The sequence below is a fragment of the Melanaphis sacchari genome, unplaced genomic scaffold, assembly GCF_002803265.2.
Source record: "Melanaphis sacchari strain LSU unplaced genomic scaffold, SCAv2.0 Contig7_pilon_pilon, whole genome shotgun sequence".
Classification (NCBI taxonomy): domain Eukaryota; kingdom Metazoa; phylum Arthropoda; class Insecta; order Hemiptera; family Aphididae; genus Melanaphis; species Melanaphis sacchari.
The window spans coordinates 6,932,793-6,948,947 of record NW_020271560.1 but is presented as its reverse complement, the minus strand read 5'-3'; the positions used below and the strand labels follow the sequence as shown (position 1 = coordinate 6,948,947).

General features: G+C 24.6%; 2 protein-coding genes across 4 annotated transcripts; one reads left to right on the top strand and one right to left on the bottom strand.

Moving 5' to 3' along the window:
- Positions 1–434: 434 nt before the first annotated feature.
- Positions 435–1,740, bottom strand: LOC112601707 (major royal jelly protein 1-like). The gene has a single exon (XM_025349454.1). The coding sequence runs from the start codon at positions 1,634–1,636 to the stop codon at positions 461–463; it is 1,176 nt and encodes a 391-aa protein (XP_025205239.1). The 5' UTR covers positions 1,637–1,740; the 3' UTR covers positions 435–460.
- Positions 1,741–5,645: 3,905 nt separating this feature from the next.
- On the top strand, positions 5,646–15,844 carry LOC112601706 (gamma-aminobutyric acid type B receptor subunit 1). Of its 3 annotated transcripts, none has more exons than XM_025349451.1 (15): positions 5,646–5,981; positions 6,973–7,107; positions 8,238–8,408; positions 8,473–8,689; positions 8,768–8,919; positions 9,997–10,129; positions 10,196–10,323; positions 10,380–10,521; positions 10,774–10,924; positions 11,015–11,258; positions 11,321–11,528; positions 12,264–12,520; positions 12,577–12,714; positions 13,508–13,703; positions 15,317–15,844. In XM_025349451.1, exons 1-15 carry the CDS (start codon positions 5,754–5,756, stop codon positions 15,328–15,330), a joined length of 2,514 nt encoding a protein of 837 aa, XP_025205236.1. In that variant the 5' UTR covers positions 5,646–5,753; the 3' UTR covers positions 15,331–15,844. The 3 variants fall into 3 exon arrangements, with proteins under 3 accessions (XP_025205236.1, XP_025205237.1, XP_025205235.1); XM_025349452.1 differs by having other exon boundaries at positions 13,508–13,630; positions 15,317–15,842; XM_025349450.1 differs by lacking the exon at positions 15,317–15,844 and having other exon boundaries at positions 13,508–13,904.
- The last annotated feature ends 311 nt before the right edge of the window (positions 15,845–16,155 follow it).

Here is a 16,155-nt window from a genome sequence, read left to right as displayed (position 1 = left end):
AACCTTAATTTAAACAGTTTTCAAAAACTAGAAAACCAAAAAAAAAAGAACAAAAGATATAGCAGTTCCTTACTTAAATTGACAATATGTGGATTAATTGTACCTATCTTACTGGTAATAGTTTTACAAAGGATTTTTAACTAAAATATTTTGTGTTTATTTTATAATAATATGTAAATAATATGAAATCTAATGTCAAGAAAAAAAACTGTCATGTGGTTTGGTTCTTTAATTGATCTTATATTATATTAATGAAGTATTTACCTATCTAATTAATTATAGAACAGTTCCTACTTATTTAATAATGACGGAATGTAATACTTCGAAATTATTATAAATTAATTTACAATTGAATAATAACTACACTTTAACTTAATACAATTTATAATTTGTTCTAATGACTATCTTATATTGATAGTTGTTAAATTAAAAAAAAAAAATAATAATTAGTGTTACATTTTTACGATATATTTTTTAATAATATAATTAGAGTTAAAAGATAAATAGAAGTTGCAATTTTGGGATTGGCAGAGCTGTTATTATTTGGGAGTGTGTTATTTTTTACATACGTATTTTGTAAATGTAGAAGTGCGAAGGCTGTTGTACCACAAAATCTTTTAAATATTTTAATATTCATTCTTTTCGAACTTGACCCATTTAAGAATTCTCTGAATGCTGAGGTAGTGATCCACAAATATCCATTTGAATCAAATGCGAAACTTGAAATCCAATCAAATCTTACTTCTTGTATGTACAAATCTTTGATGTCAAAACTGTTTTTCAAAGTGTTCCAGGCGATTACTTTCCTAGTCAAACCTAGATATAAATTCCCAGTCGTATCCATGATCATAGCAGTCGATGTGTCTGTTTTCAGTCCTTGGTTGTTAACATAATGACTTATGTCGTTGATGAAAGGCGCATTAAATACACTCAACGGAATGGTATATAGACTGTCCATTTCTACAGTGGTGAAGTATAATATATTATCAATTGGTGATATAGTCAAAAGTGCTTCGTTATAGTCTTTAACACTGGACAATAACTTACACTGGAATTTTTGAAAAATTCCTAGTTGATAACTATAAACAATAAACCCCGAATTGGGACCTATATCAGTTATTACAGCAGTAAGTGTTTTCAAGTCAATTGAAATGCCACTAAGTACACTTTGAGTAGTGTACATGCTGCTCGGTATCACTGATGATCGTATCATTCTGCCCGTGTTGATGTCCAGTATAAGCAATTTCGGATCGCAGGTGTAATTAGGTTCTTTTAGATCGTAAACCTTACCTACGTCTAACACCCATAAGTTACCTAAGTGATCAATTTCGATATCCTTGATGTTTTGCATCCCAAAACAATTACCAACTATTTGAAGACTTAAAGACGGAAATGGTTGTATAGTACCTCTGTTACTTTTGCATAATGTGGCCAGAACCCCTGGCTTAAACCTGGGTATGGCCATGTATAATGTGTTGTTCCAAATTTTCATTCTGTGCACAAGATTGTTTTCTGGAATATAGGAATGTTCCGTTTCATGAACAATTGACAAATTTATTTTATCCCACTGATATACAACGTTTAGTTCACATAAACAAACGCTTAAATAAATATTAATTACTAGATATATTATCATCTTGGTTTAAAAGTGATCGTACGACTGAAGTACTTGAAATAGCTAACCAAATGTATACACGCGTTTGGAATTTTAACACAATGCTGTATAATTACATTCATTTATATTATTTAATATTCTCCTATAACATATTCAACGGTTATCTGCATATTTAGTTTTGAAAATTCAGAACACAATCACTTTCAATAATGGTTAAGTAATTATTCAATGCCACATTATCGAATGGCATGTACAAAACTACTATTGACGGCAAATACACTGCAAGTATTTGCACAATAATACTGTAATGATTTAGTGACTATAAATGGACGTAGACCACTACACTATATCTAATTAGTAGGTTAAATACTTATCATAGTATTGATACGGGGATTTAAATATTACGATATTGATACATACCTAATTAGCTCTGATTGAAATTTACTAATAACTGTATTGATATTAAATCAAAACTAATAATAAAAATAAATTAATAAATGAAACCTACTAGCAACTGTTCAATACAGAATAACTCCCAAACATTAACATTTCTCGGATTCAATTATGTCATAAAAAATTTACTAAATTCAAATGATATTTAGAAAAATATTATTTTTTTTTTAAAGTAACATCATTACAAATTACAAATTAGACAACACAAACAAAAAAATTAACTCTAAAAAAAAATTTTTTGCAGAAATTCTTAATTTTAAAATAATATTATAAATTAAGCAAAATAGAATAAAAAGAGTTTTGAATATTTTTATTTAAAAACGAATTAAATATTCATAAATTATACAAAAACATCAACAATAAATTTTTAATAATTTTCATGATTCGTGCTAAAATTAAAATATTTAAAAAAATGTTTTTGAAAAAACAAAGATAATACCTTTTAATTTAATAACGGATTAATGCACTCTAATATTAAAGCTAACAAATAAACGTAAACTTCTTAACGTACATTTTTGATGTTACACATTCTCGTAGTTAGATGAAAACTACATCTCTTGGGCCTTGGCTGATTATACAAATAATTTATCTAAAAAATTTTGGCATTTTACCTAAAATATATTTGAACTATTGAAAAGTTATATTTTATATATTCGATATTTATACAGTTATGAAACTATATAAATGCAATTCAATCACACTGATTCATTTGCTATTTAAAATTAAAATTTTTATACAATTTCTTTCATATCTTATAAGGAAAATCATACATAATAATACATATATAGGTATATAATAAATACATAGTTCAGTCGTGTGAAATTGTTAATGATTTAAAAAAGATTATATATATTCTACATTTATTGTCAAACATTGAAAGTAACCTGTTAACTCATACTAGCATATTATAACTTTTGGTTTATAACTAAATTAGTTATATTGTTTTGGGCGATATAGTAAAAAAGTATAATATTATGTTATACAAGTAAATGTCGTGCTACGCAGTTAGGCTTAAGTGGTGTAGAAACGTACTTTGAGACTGTGGAAAAGTAGTACCTAGTCAACAGATTTTCATAATAATAATTGGAGTTAAAAACTCAAACAAATAATGTAGTATCTTAGTATATTACTGAAATACATATAGTACCTTCTTAAATATGTCAATTTTATATTATAAAAGATGTTATAATACTCGTATATTCGTATTTTATATATTGTTGATGTGGTCAACTTAAATACTTTTCTTATTAGTGCATCTTGGTAGTTTCTGGTATGAGATTAAATTTATAAAGTTAAACTTTTGTAGAATTTAAAAATAGAAAATTCCCAATATACTATTTATAATAATTAGGAAAAATTAACAAACATTTGTCGTAAGAGTGCAAGACGGAATATTTACTTAACACAAGTTTTAAAAAAAACAAATTTTGTGTTTTGAGATAATTTATAAAATATTTATCATTAATACCTACTTAAAATGTTTATAACAATAACTAGACTTTATAGCATTTTAAAAATATTTTCACACTTTTGAACCATGTATTTATAGACTGTTAAAATAACTTATTTTTTTTTCAATTATTATAAATAACATTTATATTCCAAATAAACATTTTTAAAATTTTTCACAACGTTTCTTTTAAGTTCTTATAACACTTAAAACAATTTACTAAAAATCTATCAATTTTGTTCAATAAACAAAATAAAACAAAATAAAATTTTTTTGTAATTCAAAAAATTTAAACCTTAGGGGATTAAATCTTTTACTATTACAATTATTATTATTTTATATGCACATTGTAATAATTTTATTAATATTTAAATTCATTTTAAGCTCTGTACGGTATATTGGTATTGATCTTAATATTTGTAACAGTGATACATGATATGATATTATAATGATTATATATATATGGTTTTTTTTATTGATAAAAATTGGTTCAACCTGTTTATTATATAGTATTACTATAATAGTTATTTAAATAAATTATAAAGTATTTTTTTAAATGGAGATTAACAACAAAGTGACATACCGTTTTATTTATCAATAAATTAAAATTTGATACATCTAATATAGGTTAGATAAATTTAACCTACTCAATAATACAAGGTACACTCAAAATAATAAAATATTCTATACAACAAAGCAAGTTCACAGATTTTTTTTCATTTACGAGCTTGCCATAGTCTATGGTTTTGTGAGTAAAACAGTAATATGATAAGTAATATATTTCTAATTATTTTTTAATACTTGATTTGTATTATTTTTCAAAAGTCTGAGCATCTAACGTAGATGGACTTAAGTCTGCATACCTTACATTTTACATGTCCTATACCTAAACTGTTACTAAGATATTTTTTTAAAGATAAATAATAAATATTCTATTTCCATAATTAGTCAAATTATTGAAGATAATTTCCTTGTGTATTCTATTCAATTTATTATTGTTTATAGAAAATCTCTTTCTTTATTCACTTTCAAACAGATTTATATTGTTTTTAATCTTACAAACGAGCAATAATTAATGTTAAAAGACGTTGTTTATTCAATTTAACACGAACTTATAGGCGAAACTAGACCTTTAAAACGTGAGGTGTTAAAACTGTTAATTCCTCAGTTCTCACAGAGTCATGGCATTTCACTAAAACAATAAAAGTTAGGTATAAAAAAATGAGGGGTGCTAAATTTGAACTAGAGGATGTTAAAGACCCTTTTGCACCCCTTAGATGTGCCATTGCACGAGCTACTATGATATTATGAATGCTAACCCTTTCAAATATCGTCTAATGATTTTATATGTTCACAAGGTACACGTACTGATTCGTTTGACAAGTATATGTAAGTATTACAAGTAGATATAATTATATTTCACATATAATTTGGTATTAGGTGTAAACCTCTTCATAGTTTATTATTCACTAAATATAAATTACATTATGAATTACAAACTTACAATTTTTCATAGTATGTTGATAATAATGTACAAACCTTGATACATTATACTGTATTAAAATTATATAGAAAAGTAATACACTAATAAGTTTAGTAAAAAAAATAATAATGTTATCAATTATTGTACTATGTTAACGATTGAAGAAGTCATACATATTAATTTTTTAATTTATATTTTAAACTATATATTATATTTATACATCAAGTAAATTATAAATATAAAGTAATATTTTCTGGAAGCCTGTTTATTTATTAGTAGGTAAATAGTTAATGAATAAGATTGACCATCTTTTTTGTTGTGCATCATAAAATATGTATAGAAGTAAAAATGCATTATTATTAAAGTAAGGGATTTGACATTAATCGTTTATTATTTGCATATAATATATAGAGTATTAATAATACCGTATCATAAACATTTATATCTATTGAAAAGATGAAATTATTATCTTTAGCTTTATTTATTGTTATAGTTGTTTTAAACAATCATTTAGTATAAAAAATAAAGAAGATAAATTATTTCTTCCATTTTAGCACATGTTACGGGTGACCGCATGGAGAACAGCGCTCCACGGGCTTTGCGAAAATCAATACCAAAGTCCTTACCCCGGTAAAATACTCTGACACAAAGTGGGACATCTGACCGAACTCGACGTTATAGCTTTTATATTTTAATATAATACTGTTATGTAGACAAATAATAGGTTTCTTCGTTGTTTACCTATCGGCTAAATGATTCGATTTGTGGTAGTTGTATTTGTGCTGTTCACCGATGTTCCCTTTTCACTACAAGAGGATGATAATGTATTACACATCGGCGGTATATTCCCGATCGGCGGTAAAGGCGGATGGCAAGGAGGTCAAGCTTGTGAGCCTGCGGTTAGGCTAGCTTTAGAAGATGTGAACAAGAATAGCATTCTATCTGGATATAAATTGAAATTGCATTGGAATGATAGCGAGGTAAGTTCTTACCAAATATTTTATACTAAGAATGAATATTCAAACAGTTGTTTAAACAATTATATTTATGATCTGAAAAGTGTCAATGTTCAATAAACATAAATATTTTGTTTTGAAAAATCATATATTTATTGTTTAAATATGTTTAATTGATTAATAACTTATTTGTATTTATATTTCGAATCAAAACTTTTAGTAATAATAATAAATATTGTCAGAGCCGGCGCAAGCTATTTTGCCGCCTTGGGCTAAATTATAAATGCCGTCCTATTAAAACTAAATAAATAAAAAATTAAATAATCATATGATATAAATTATGCAATAATATTGGTTTATCTAAAAACATTTATTTTCATAGTCATAACAGTTTCGTCATAAACATAAAATTAAAGTATAAAATAGTCTTTACATAACACATAGATATAATTAATATACTAATACAGTAGAACCTCGATAACTCGAATTTTTTTTTCGCTCCCCAACCGATTCGAGTTATCGAGGTTCCACTGTAATATTAATACAACTATAAAATTGCTAAAGTTTTAGCTAAAATGTTGCCCATGGGTATTTAGACAAAAATTGCCGCCCTGGGCTATCGCCCAAGCTACCACTGCCTTCCGCCGGCCCTGAGTATTGTATTTAAAATAAATATTAAAATATGGAAAATCGACATATTAGAATTATAAAAACAATTCATTTCGTTACAAACTAATTAATAATTAATACATTCTTAAAGGTTTCATAAATTACGCTTAATACAATACTAATTAGTAATTATTATATTGTATTTAAGAATATTTTAAATTTACTTCTTATTAGTTCTTAGTTTATATCATTTAAAACATAAAATATATTGTTTAATTTAATTTGTTTTTTTTATTGTTCTCAATTTAACTCTGGCTTTTTCAACCAAAATTATGTTAAATTGATTAATTTTTAATGTAAATTGTTAGTTGAGTAACTTAATAAAAATAATTTGTTTATTTTATAGTGTGATCCAGGACTTGGTGCATCAGTCATGTATGATTTATTGTATAACAAACCTCAAAAACTAATGTTGTTAGCAGGATGCAGTACTGTATGCACAACTGTTGCTGAAGCCGCAAAAATGTGGAATTTAGTTGTTGTAAGTAATAAAAGCAAATAATTTTTTTTTTTTTTTTTATTGAAGTTTAATTTTCATTTTTTATGGTGATAAAACGATGAATTTAGTTATTGAATATTGCATTTATTTTCTACAATTCATAAAAATACGTGAAAATTATTTTTACCTGAAGTAAAATATATGTATATAATATTATACATAATTTATATATTTTAAAATGAAAAACAATTTTTTTTATCTAACATGCGTGGAACACAATAATATTTTTTTTATGTATTATCAATTTATGTATTTATAAAGGAGGTTTAGTTAATCTTAAGATTCTTTCACTAGAAATATGTATAAAAAACATTAATCAATGAAGTGCCTTATTTATTTTGCATACATCTGCAATACAATATATTTATTTATATATTTATAAATTATTATTATTTATTAAAACTTTTTTTTCTAGAAAAAAATTTTTTTAAAGTTTACTTAATATATACAATAGACGATATGAATCTAATATACCTATAATTGGTAGTTCACAGTTAAATTTAATATTAATGATACAGCAATAATAAATTCAATTTATTGGTTAAGGGTGATTAATGTTTTACAAATGATAAATTAAATTTAGAGAATAATTTTTAAGTACATCTTTTTAGTGCAATAATTTTCTTTAAGTGATTGTCGTGGTGCCATTAATTTTTTTTTTTTTTTTTTTGATTCAGAGTTTTATCTTTGAAATAATGAGTTTAGAAAATTATATTTTTTATAGCACTAATATATTATTGAAGTAAAATTTTAATTAGATTAATTGCATTTAAATCATTTTGAAAGACATGTATGTTTTTAAATAATTTATGTATTACAATTACATTCAACACTAAAAAAAACTAAATGAGGTCATAAACCACAGCAGTTATATGGTATATGATTTAAATTAGAATATCACTTTAATTAATAAAGTGCAATTAAATTTTCTTTACGATTGCCTATTATAATATAGGTACCTATGATATAATTAGAAAAAAAAAAAATTAAAACTATTCGTCATTTATAAATTAACAGTTTTACTATTTTTTAATACCTTATCTATTTAAATTTTCTTTCTTGAATTGTTTTCAATATTTTGTACCTTATTATAATATACAAATTGTTTTCAGTTATGTTATGGCGCCAGTTCACCAGCATTGTCAGATCGAAATCGCTTTCCTACACTTTTTAGAACGCATCCTTCTGCTACTGTTCATAGCCCAACTAGAATTACATTAATGAAAAAGTTTGAATGGTATAGGATAGCGATTCTTCAGCAAACCGAAGAAGTGTTTATTTCTGTATGTGTTTTTAAAAATATACTTTTAGTTTATTTGGAAATTTAAATTAAAATGTTATCTACAGACAGTGGAAGATATTGAGACTCGGTGCAAACAAAATGGCATTGAAATAATTACTAGGCAAAGTTTTGTTAGTGATCCAGCTGATGCTGTTAAAAACTTGCGCAGACAAGATGCTAGGATTATTGTTGGCTTATTTTATGTCGTTGCTGCTAGAAAAGTATTATGTGAGATGTATAAACAGCAGTTATACGGAAAAGCTTATGTGTGGTTTTTTATTGGTAAGCATTTAGAATTGTTTTAAATTACTTTATACATAAAATATGCTATTTAAATATACGTTTATAAATAATATTTAGGTTGGTACAAAGACAACTGGTTTGAAGTAAACTTGAAAGAAGAAAATATCGAATGTACAAAAGAACAAATGAGAATTGCAGCTGAAGGTCACATCACCACTGAAGCTCTTATGTGGAACCAAAACATTAATCAAAAGACTATTTCTGGCATGGTAGGTAATTTATATTTTTTTTTAATAACACTCGTTCCAGTATATTTAAAATATGTTTGTTCATGAGTTAATTAAAATTAAAAAATTAATAAAAATTTAAATGTAAATTAAATGAAAATATTCTAAAAATGAAAATATAAGAGCGAATAATAAATAATATAATGAAATAAATCAATTATATTGCTATTTATTTTTATTAAAGAAATAAAATACGGGGCATCATTGACCACTAGACGAACAGTTTATTAGTTAATTAACAAGATTGTTATAAACGCTATGATTTATACATTATAAGATTCTTATAATATATATTATAGTAATTAGTAAATACTAATTAGTAGGTGTATATTAAACTATTAAATAATGTACTTACTGTTTACATTTTGTTAAGGAGTTTTGAGGTGTGTAGAAATTCCAGAGAGATCTGATGTTTCTCACAATAATATTATTGTACCTATTTAGTTATCAAAGATCTTAAAATTTTATCAATATTGAAAAAAAAATGAATGATTATTATAATTTGTTAGTGCAAATTAACTAATAACAAACTATCACATATTATAGCTGTTGATATGTTTGTGGATTTTGGATAAAAGTTCAACATGTATTACATAAGAAAAAAATAACTTTACATCTAATTTATTCAATCTACTTATTTGTAGTTAAACAGATCTAATAAGATATTAAACTAGCTTAATAATTTATTAGAATTTATTAGCTATCATGTAAAACTTAGCATAACATTCTTTTTATTATAATTAATAATACAACGAGCAAAATATTTCGAAATTCTACATTTCAGGGGTCAGAAATTAGTTTTTAAAAGGGTTTTGAATATTTGAAAAATATATTGAGATCTAATTATATTTCATTTTTTTTGTATATAAAGTTATTTTTTAGCCTATACAGAAATCAATAATAAAAACTAACTATATAAGCACCGAAGTAAAATATTTTTGGTAGTTTATTTATTTTCTTACCGTGGTTGTGGTCTAGAATTGGACCACTAGCTGCTTATTTCTGATCACTGCTATTGTTTAAAATAACAAACGTAATATTTTTTCATCATTATTTTAGACTTCTGAAGACTTTCGGCAGAGGTTAGAAAACGTTTTAAGATCAGGAGGTTATGCAATTGATCGACATCGTTATCCTGAAGGTTATCAAGAAGCTCCGTTAGCATACGATGCAGTTTGGGCTGTAGCATTGGGTAATGAATAAAATTACAAACTATTTTTCCGGTTTAATTATTAAAATATTTATTTTGAAATACTAGCTTTTAATAAAACAATGAGTATTCTGGAAAAACAAGGAAAATCAATCACTAGTTTTAATTATAACAATAAAGAAATTGCAGACCATATATATTCAGCTATAAATTCAACTCAATTTCTCGGAATATCAGTGAGTTTTTAAATAGAATTTTTTTTTAAAAGTGTATAATTAAAAAAAAAATTTAGGGCTGGGTAGCTTTTAGTTCTCAAGGTGATCGTATAGCATTAACGCAGATTGAACAAGTTATTGATGGGAAATACGTTAAACTTGGTTACTATGACACACAGGCTGATAATTTAACATGGTTCGATAAAGAGAAATGGATAGGTGAGTTTTACAAATATATTTTTTATTTAAGAAAATTTGTTTTTCACAATATTTAACTTAAAATTTATGCAATTTATACATATACGGAATAATACAATTAAGTCAAATAATTTAGTTTGACTCGAACTTTTGAACACTTCACATTACTGCAATTTTTTAATACGTTATTATAAATGTATGCATTATATATTTAGTAACACATAAGTCATAAATGTAAAATTGTACGCTAATATTATATATTATTTTAAATAGGTGGAAAAGTTCCGCAAGACAGAACTGTAATTCGTCGTGTATTGCGCACGTTGTCGATACCGTTATTAATATGCATGTGGGTAATCACAACTATCGGAATACTTGGAGCTATTAGTCTTATTGTATTTAATGTCCTAAATCATCATAGAAGGTATGTCCTAAATTAAAATCAATATTGTAAACGTCTACAAAATATAATATCAATTATTATTATTTATTATTTTTATTAACAACATATTAGAGTTATTGCTCAATCATATCCGGCATGTAATACAATCATGTTATCCGGCTGTGTATTGAGTTTGAGCAGTATTTATTTATTTGGCCTGGATGGTCAGATTATATCACCGTCGGTTTTTCCAAATATATGCCAAATTAAAACGTGGGTATTGTCAATTGGATTTACTTTGGGTTATGGAGCTATGTATAGTAAGGTGTGGAGAGTGCACAGATTACACACGAGTCAAAAGAAAAGCGCAATTAGGGTAATATAAAAATTTTTGTAGTTTTATTTTATTCTTATTTATTCGATAATTTACGATTCTAGAAAGCTTTGCAACCGTGGAAAATGTATTCAATTGTAATATTTTTACTGGCTGTCGATGTTGCAATTCTATTCTTATGGCAATGTATGGATCCACTGAAGCGCGATATACAAGTATTTCCTATGGAAAATCCTTTAAATAGCAACGATGACATAAAAATAAGACCAGAACTAGAGCATTGTAAGAGTGAAAATCACAACTTTTGGCTAAGTAAGTTTTAATTCTACATTGTAATTAAAATGTATAGTCAATTATTAAATTTTAGCATTATAATATATAAAAACATAATTTAAAAAATGAAAAGTAAATATGATAATAATTATTATCTATTTGTTAAAATAGTATTGTATTTCATGTTTGTGATGGACGATATCAATATTCACATAGGCGTTCCTGTGTAAAGTATTAAATATCGCGAGAAAGAGGTTAGAAGTAAATGACATATTTGAAAATCACTTTATTAGTACCTAACTATTGTAAGAAATAAAATAAGGAATTAGAGATCAATAAGATCTTTAAATATTTTCCTTTAAAGAAGACAAAAAGTTGTACTATTAGATCTTTTGAATTTTTTTTATATGTTTATTGGTCACTGGTTTTATTAATTTGTGGAGTAGTTTTAGTCCTTTTAGAGTAGGTACCTATATAAATGAGTAAAAATAATATACTAATATGTGAAGTTTTATAATAAACAAATTTATAGTTGTTCCAATTTACATAGTTTGGAAATCATATGTATTTAATATTGATAATATTGATACTAATATTTTTGGTTAAAAGTTAAAACGTGATCTTAAAATGCTATTTGGTTAATATTATATTTAGTTATTTAAATGTGTTTGCCAAACCTGTTTCATTAATCTTGATGATTATTTTTTTAAAACGATGTTATGTACAAAAGAATAAAATACTAATATTTTATTTCACTTAATGATATATTTTTAGGTTTAACATTAAGCTATAAAGGGTTGCTTTTGCTCTTTGGACTTTTTGTCTCGTATGAAACCAGAAGTGTTAAACTAAGACAAATAAATGATTCACGGTATGTCGGAATGTCAATTTACAATGTTGTTGTTACGTGTTTGATAACTACACCCGTGATTATGGTGACGGCATCACAACAGGATGCTAGTTTCGCTTTTGTAGCGTTATCTGTTATTTTCTGTTGCTTCCTTTCCATGGCTCTTATATTTGTACCAAAAGTAAGAAATGAAAAAAAAAAATTAAACTGTGGCAAATGAATAACAGTAAATTTTAGGTTATCGAAGTTATTCGGGATCCTCATGACAAACCGGAATCTAAATATAACCCGGATGCTGGAATGTCTAAAGAAGACGAAGATAAGTATAAGAGACTTATTGAAGAAAATAAACAACTTGCTGCTAAAATAAAAGAGGTATATTGATAATTAATGTAATATTAAATTTTAATTCTATGATCGGTTTAAACTAAATTTATAGGTAAATTTTAACACTAAAGCTAAAGTGTTAAAATTTTTGTATTATGTATTTTTTTTGTATACATATTAATTTTAGAAAATATTTAAGATTAAAATGTTATTAATTTATTTTATAACTAGTTAATCTAAGATTTAATTAACTGGATATTTTTAGTCAAATAAATAAATAAATATAAATCACTATTAATTTAAATAAATAAAATGTATAAAAAAATTGTATGTCATAGAAACATTTTTTCAAGAATTTACTAGATTTTAAACAAAAATTCCTATAATTAAAATTAAATAGGTACAAAACGTGAAAATGTATATACTTTTTTTTTTTTTTGAAAAATAGTCACGAAAAAAACATTTAAACATTGCACACTTTAGTATTATTTATACAATATAATTTAAGCGTAATTGATGAAAATCCATTTACTGCATGTAATTGCTTATAAAAATATAAATACGCATTAAATAAAAAATCCAATTTTTATGTATATATGTTTACACGGAAAAAAACAAAAAAAATAGGTACTCTAAAATTATTTCAATAAACTGTTGATAAAACAGATTTTGTTTTGTTTCTTGATTACAGTATATTATTGATATTATTATATTGTTTTTTTTTTTTTTAATTTTTATTAAATAAACCAATTCAACTAAATTAAATGGATTTGCCATTAATAACTGCTGTTATTACTTTTACTTATTATTTTATACATTTTTTAATTTTTTTTTTTTTTAGAAAGAAGAGCGATTAAAACAACTTAAGTCTGACCTATTCAGTTTAAGAGGCGATACTGATAAGACTGAATTAAAATGGAATGATGAATCGCAGTTAACCGAACACTCATTCTTATCGCAGTCGGTAAATAAAGATACTTTAATTGTAGCTGATTTCATAACTGGCGAAGGTACATCAGACTCAGCGTTCATTGCCGGTACGGCCACTTCTTATTCTAGAGCTAGTGCTTCAGATATGGAATTCTCTGAGTCTTACTTGTGAATTCTTAGATGATATATTCACAATAATATGCTTGAAAACAATCGACCAACAAACAATTTAATCATTTTACTTCATACAGGGTGACTAAAAAAGCTGTTTCTTCAAAAAATAATTTTTGAAATCTTTAAATAAAAGATATAATAACGATACAATCATCATATAATTAATAAAATGATACTTAATATACTATATGTATATTATAGAAGTAGGTATGAGGAAAATGATTTTCAAATATTTATCAATATTATTTATGTTTTAAATTTTAAACAGTGAATATTAAAATACATATTAAATACATTTAACTAAAAAAATACTTTTATTATCATACATTTTAATTCCGGTACACTAAAACCAGTGAAATTCACTCAAAAACAGGAATTAATATTTGTAGTTTAACAATTTGGCGTATAGAAATGATTTATGAAGAATCACTTTATTGATATTTTAAAATTGAATTCCTTTTAACAAAACTTTATTTTAACATCAGTGATGATTATTGTTTGATTACAATAAATTATCGATTCTAGTATACGATTTTCACCATTACTGTGTAAGTTGTATTTCAGAATATTAAAATCCAAATAATTATTATACTTATTTTTTCATAATATTCTTTATGATTTTTAAATGTTATCTGGGTTTTATTTTATTCAATCTATTATAATATTTTACTTTTGTATGTCTTATATAATTTAAATATTTTTTTATGGTTCAATAATGTTACCGATCTATTCATTATTAATTATTTTAAATATAGATGTATTTATTTTTAGTGTTGAAAACCAAAGAGGAAATTGTTATAAAATTAATTTTTTTTTTTGTACAATTTTATAAGTGTAAATCACTATAAATACCAAAAATTATCAGATCTCTACATTACTTAAATATTTGAAGTGGTTGTACTAGGTTTACTTTAAATGCCAGTGTAAAATTTTTCTTTCTTAATTTAGCAACATTTTTATATAATATATATATTACACATACAATCGTATTATACCCAAAATTAAAATTTTAATCGTAAATAAATTACTTTATCATTGTAAAATTAAAATATAAATCAGCTTACAAGTATTTAAATCATTAAAATTATTTTTGTTCAAATAATGAACAGTATATACTATATAATATATATACAGAATACATATTACTTTTATTATAATTGAGTTGTACCTATGTTTACACTTAAAAAAATTAATATTGATGAATTGTTGTGCATTTATATAATTATTTCATTCAAATTCACTATAAATTATTCAGCATTAAATTTTTGCTGATATAAATTAAATCATATTATCACATTGTGTGTTAATTATGCAAAACATATCTGATTACTTTCATAAAATGTTACCATGTTAAAATTAAACGGTTTGTTGTCCACTAGATATTATGACAATATATGAATAATAATCATTTTTTTCTGTAAAAAAATACTTTGTTACAAATATTAACCAACTGTAGTATTGAAATGTGATTATTAAAAAAAAAAAATCAAATCTTACAAAAATTACGGGTTTATTATTTTGTTTTTAAAACTACTGTTTTGCGTAGCTATCAAGAATTGACGAGAACAGTCAAATGTAACCTACAGAATGAGGAGCAGGACACCATCATTAACGCATTATTTGATTCTACAATTAGACGAAAACGAATTTTACCTAATTTAAATTAACACCATCTGCTGTAAAAGTTAATACATTTTGGTTCATGATACTTTGTTTTCATTTAAATTTTTTTTCTTGATTATTAAATGGATAACATCCTACCTGTATTTAGAGGGATAATGTATTAAGTGTTATTCATTAGATATTTTGTTTTTTGATAAATGAGAATTTTCTAATCGGATGGTGTGATTTTTTTTAACAGAATGGATGTAATTTTTTTGACAATGTATGCATTTTGAGTATGTCTCAGTGATGTAGAAATGGTAGAATAAGGTAAACAGCTGTTGTGGGTGATATTATCACCACTTATTAATTATTTTAATTTAAACGTAAGTATGGTATTTAATTATATAATACAAACATAAAAGCATTCCTATTAATTATTTATAGTATAACGTATATGTTAAGTTTTCTCTTATCATAATAAAGCTATCTTTATTTTTTTCTTTAAAAATCGTATTTAATAATTTTTGAAAATTTTTGAAAACATATTTCATTATTTAGACCAAGGCCATTTATGTTTGAAAATGATTGTAAAATATTTATATTACTCATTGCTTTCTTTCCTATCATTTCCTGCACCATTCAAACATGTTTGTACCTATTATTATTTTTAAATTATTTGTGGTTAGACATTAATATTGTGTTGAAAGTGTCAATCAAGTTTCAACAATCGAAAAGTAAGTATGTTATTCTAAACAGTAAGCACGTATACTTGTTTATTAC

What these genes read in the sequence shown, in the direction of transcription:
- LOC112601707 (XM_025349454.1), bottom strand. Translation starts at nt 1,636, where the DNA reads ATGATAATATATCTAGTAATTAATATTTATTTAAGCGTTTGTTTATGT.
- LOC112601706 (XM_025349450.1), top strand. Translation starts at nt 5,754, where the DNA reads ATGATTCGATTTGTGGTAGTTGTATTTGTGCTGTTCACCGATGTTCCC. An exon ending in AAATGTGGAATTTAGTTGTT is followed by an intron (nt 7,108 to 8,237) that starts GTAAGTAATAAA and finishes AATTGTTTTCAG; the next exon opens with TTATGTTATGGCGCCAGTTC. An exon ending in CGATAAAGAGAAATGGATAG is followed by an intron (nt 10,522 to 10,773) that starts GTGAGTTTTACA and finishes TATTTTAAATAG; the next exon opens with GTGGAAAAGTTCCGCAAGAC.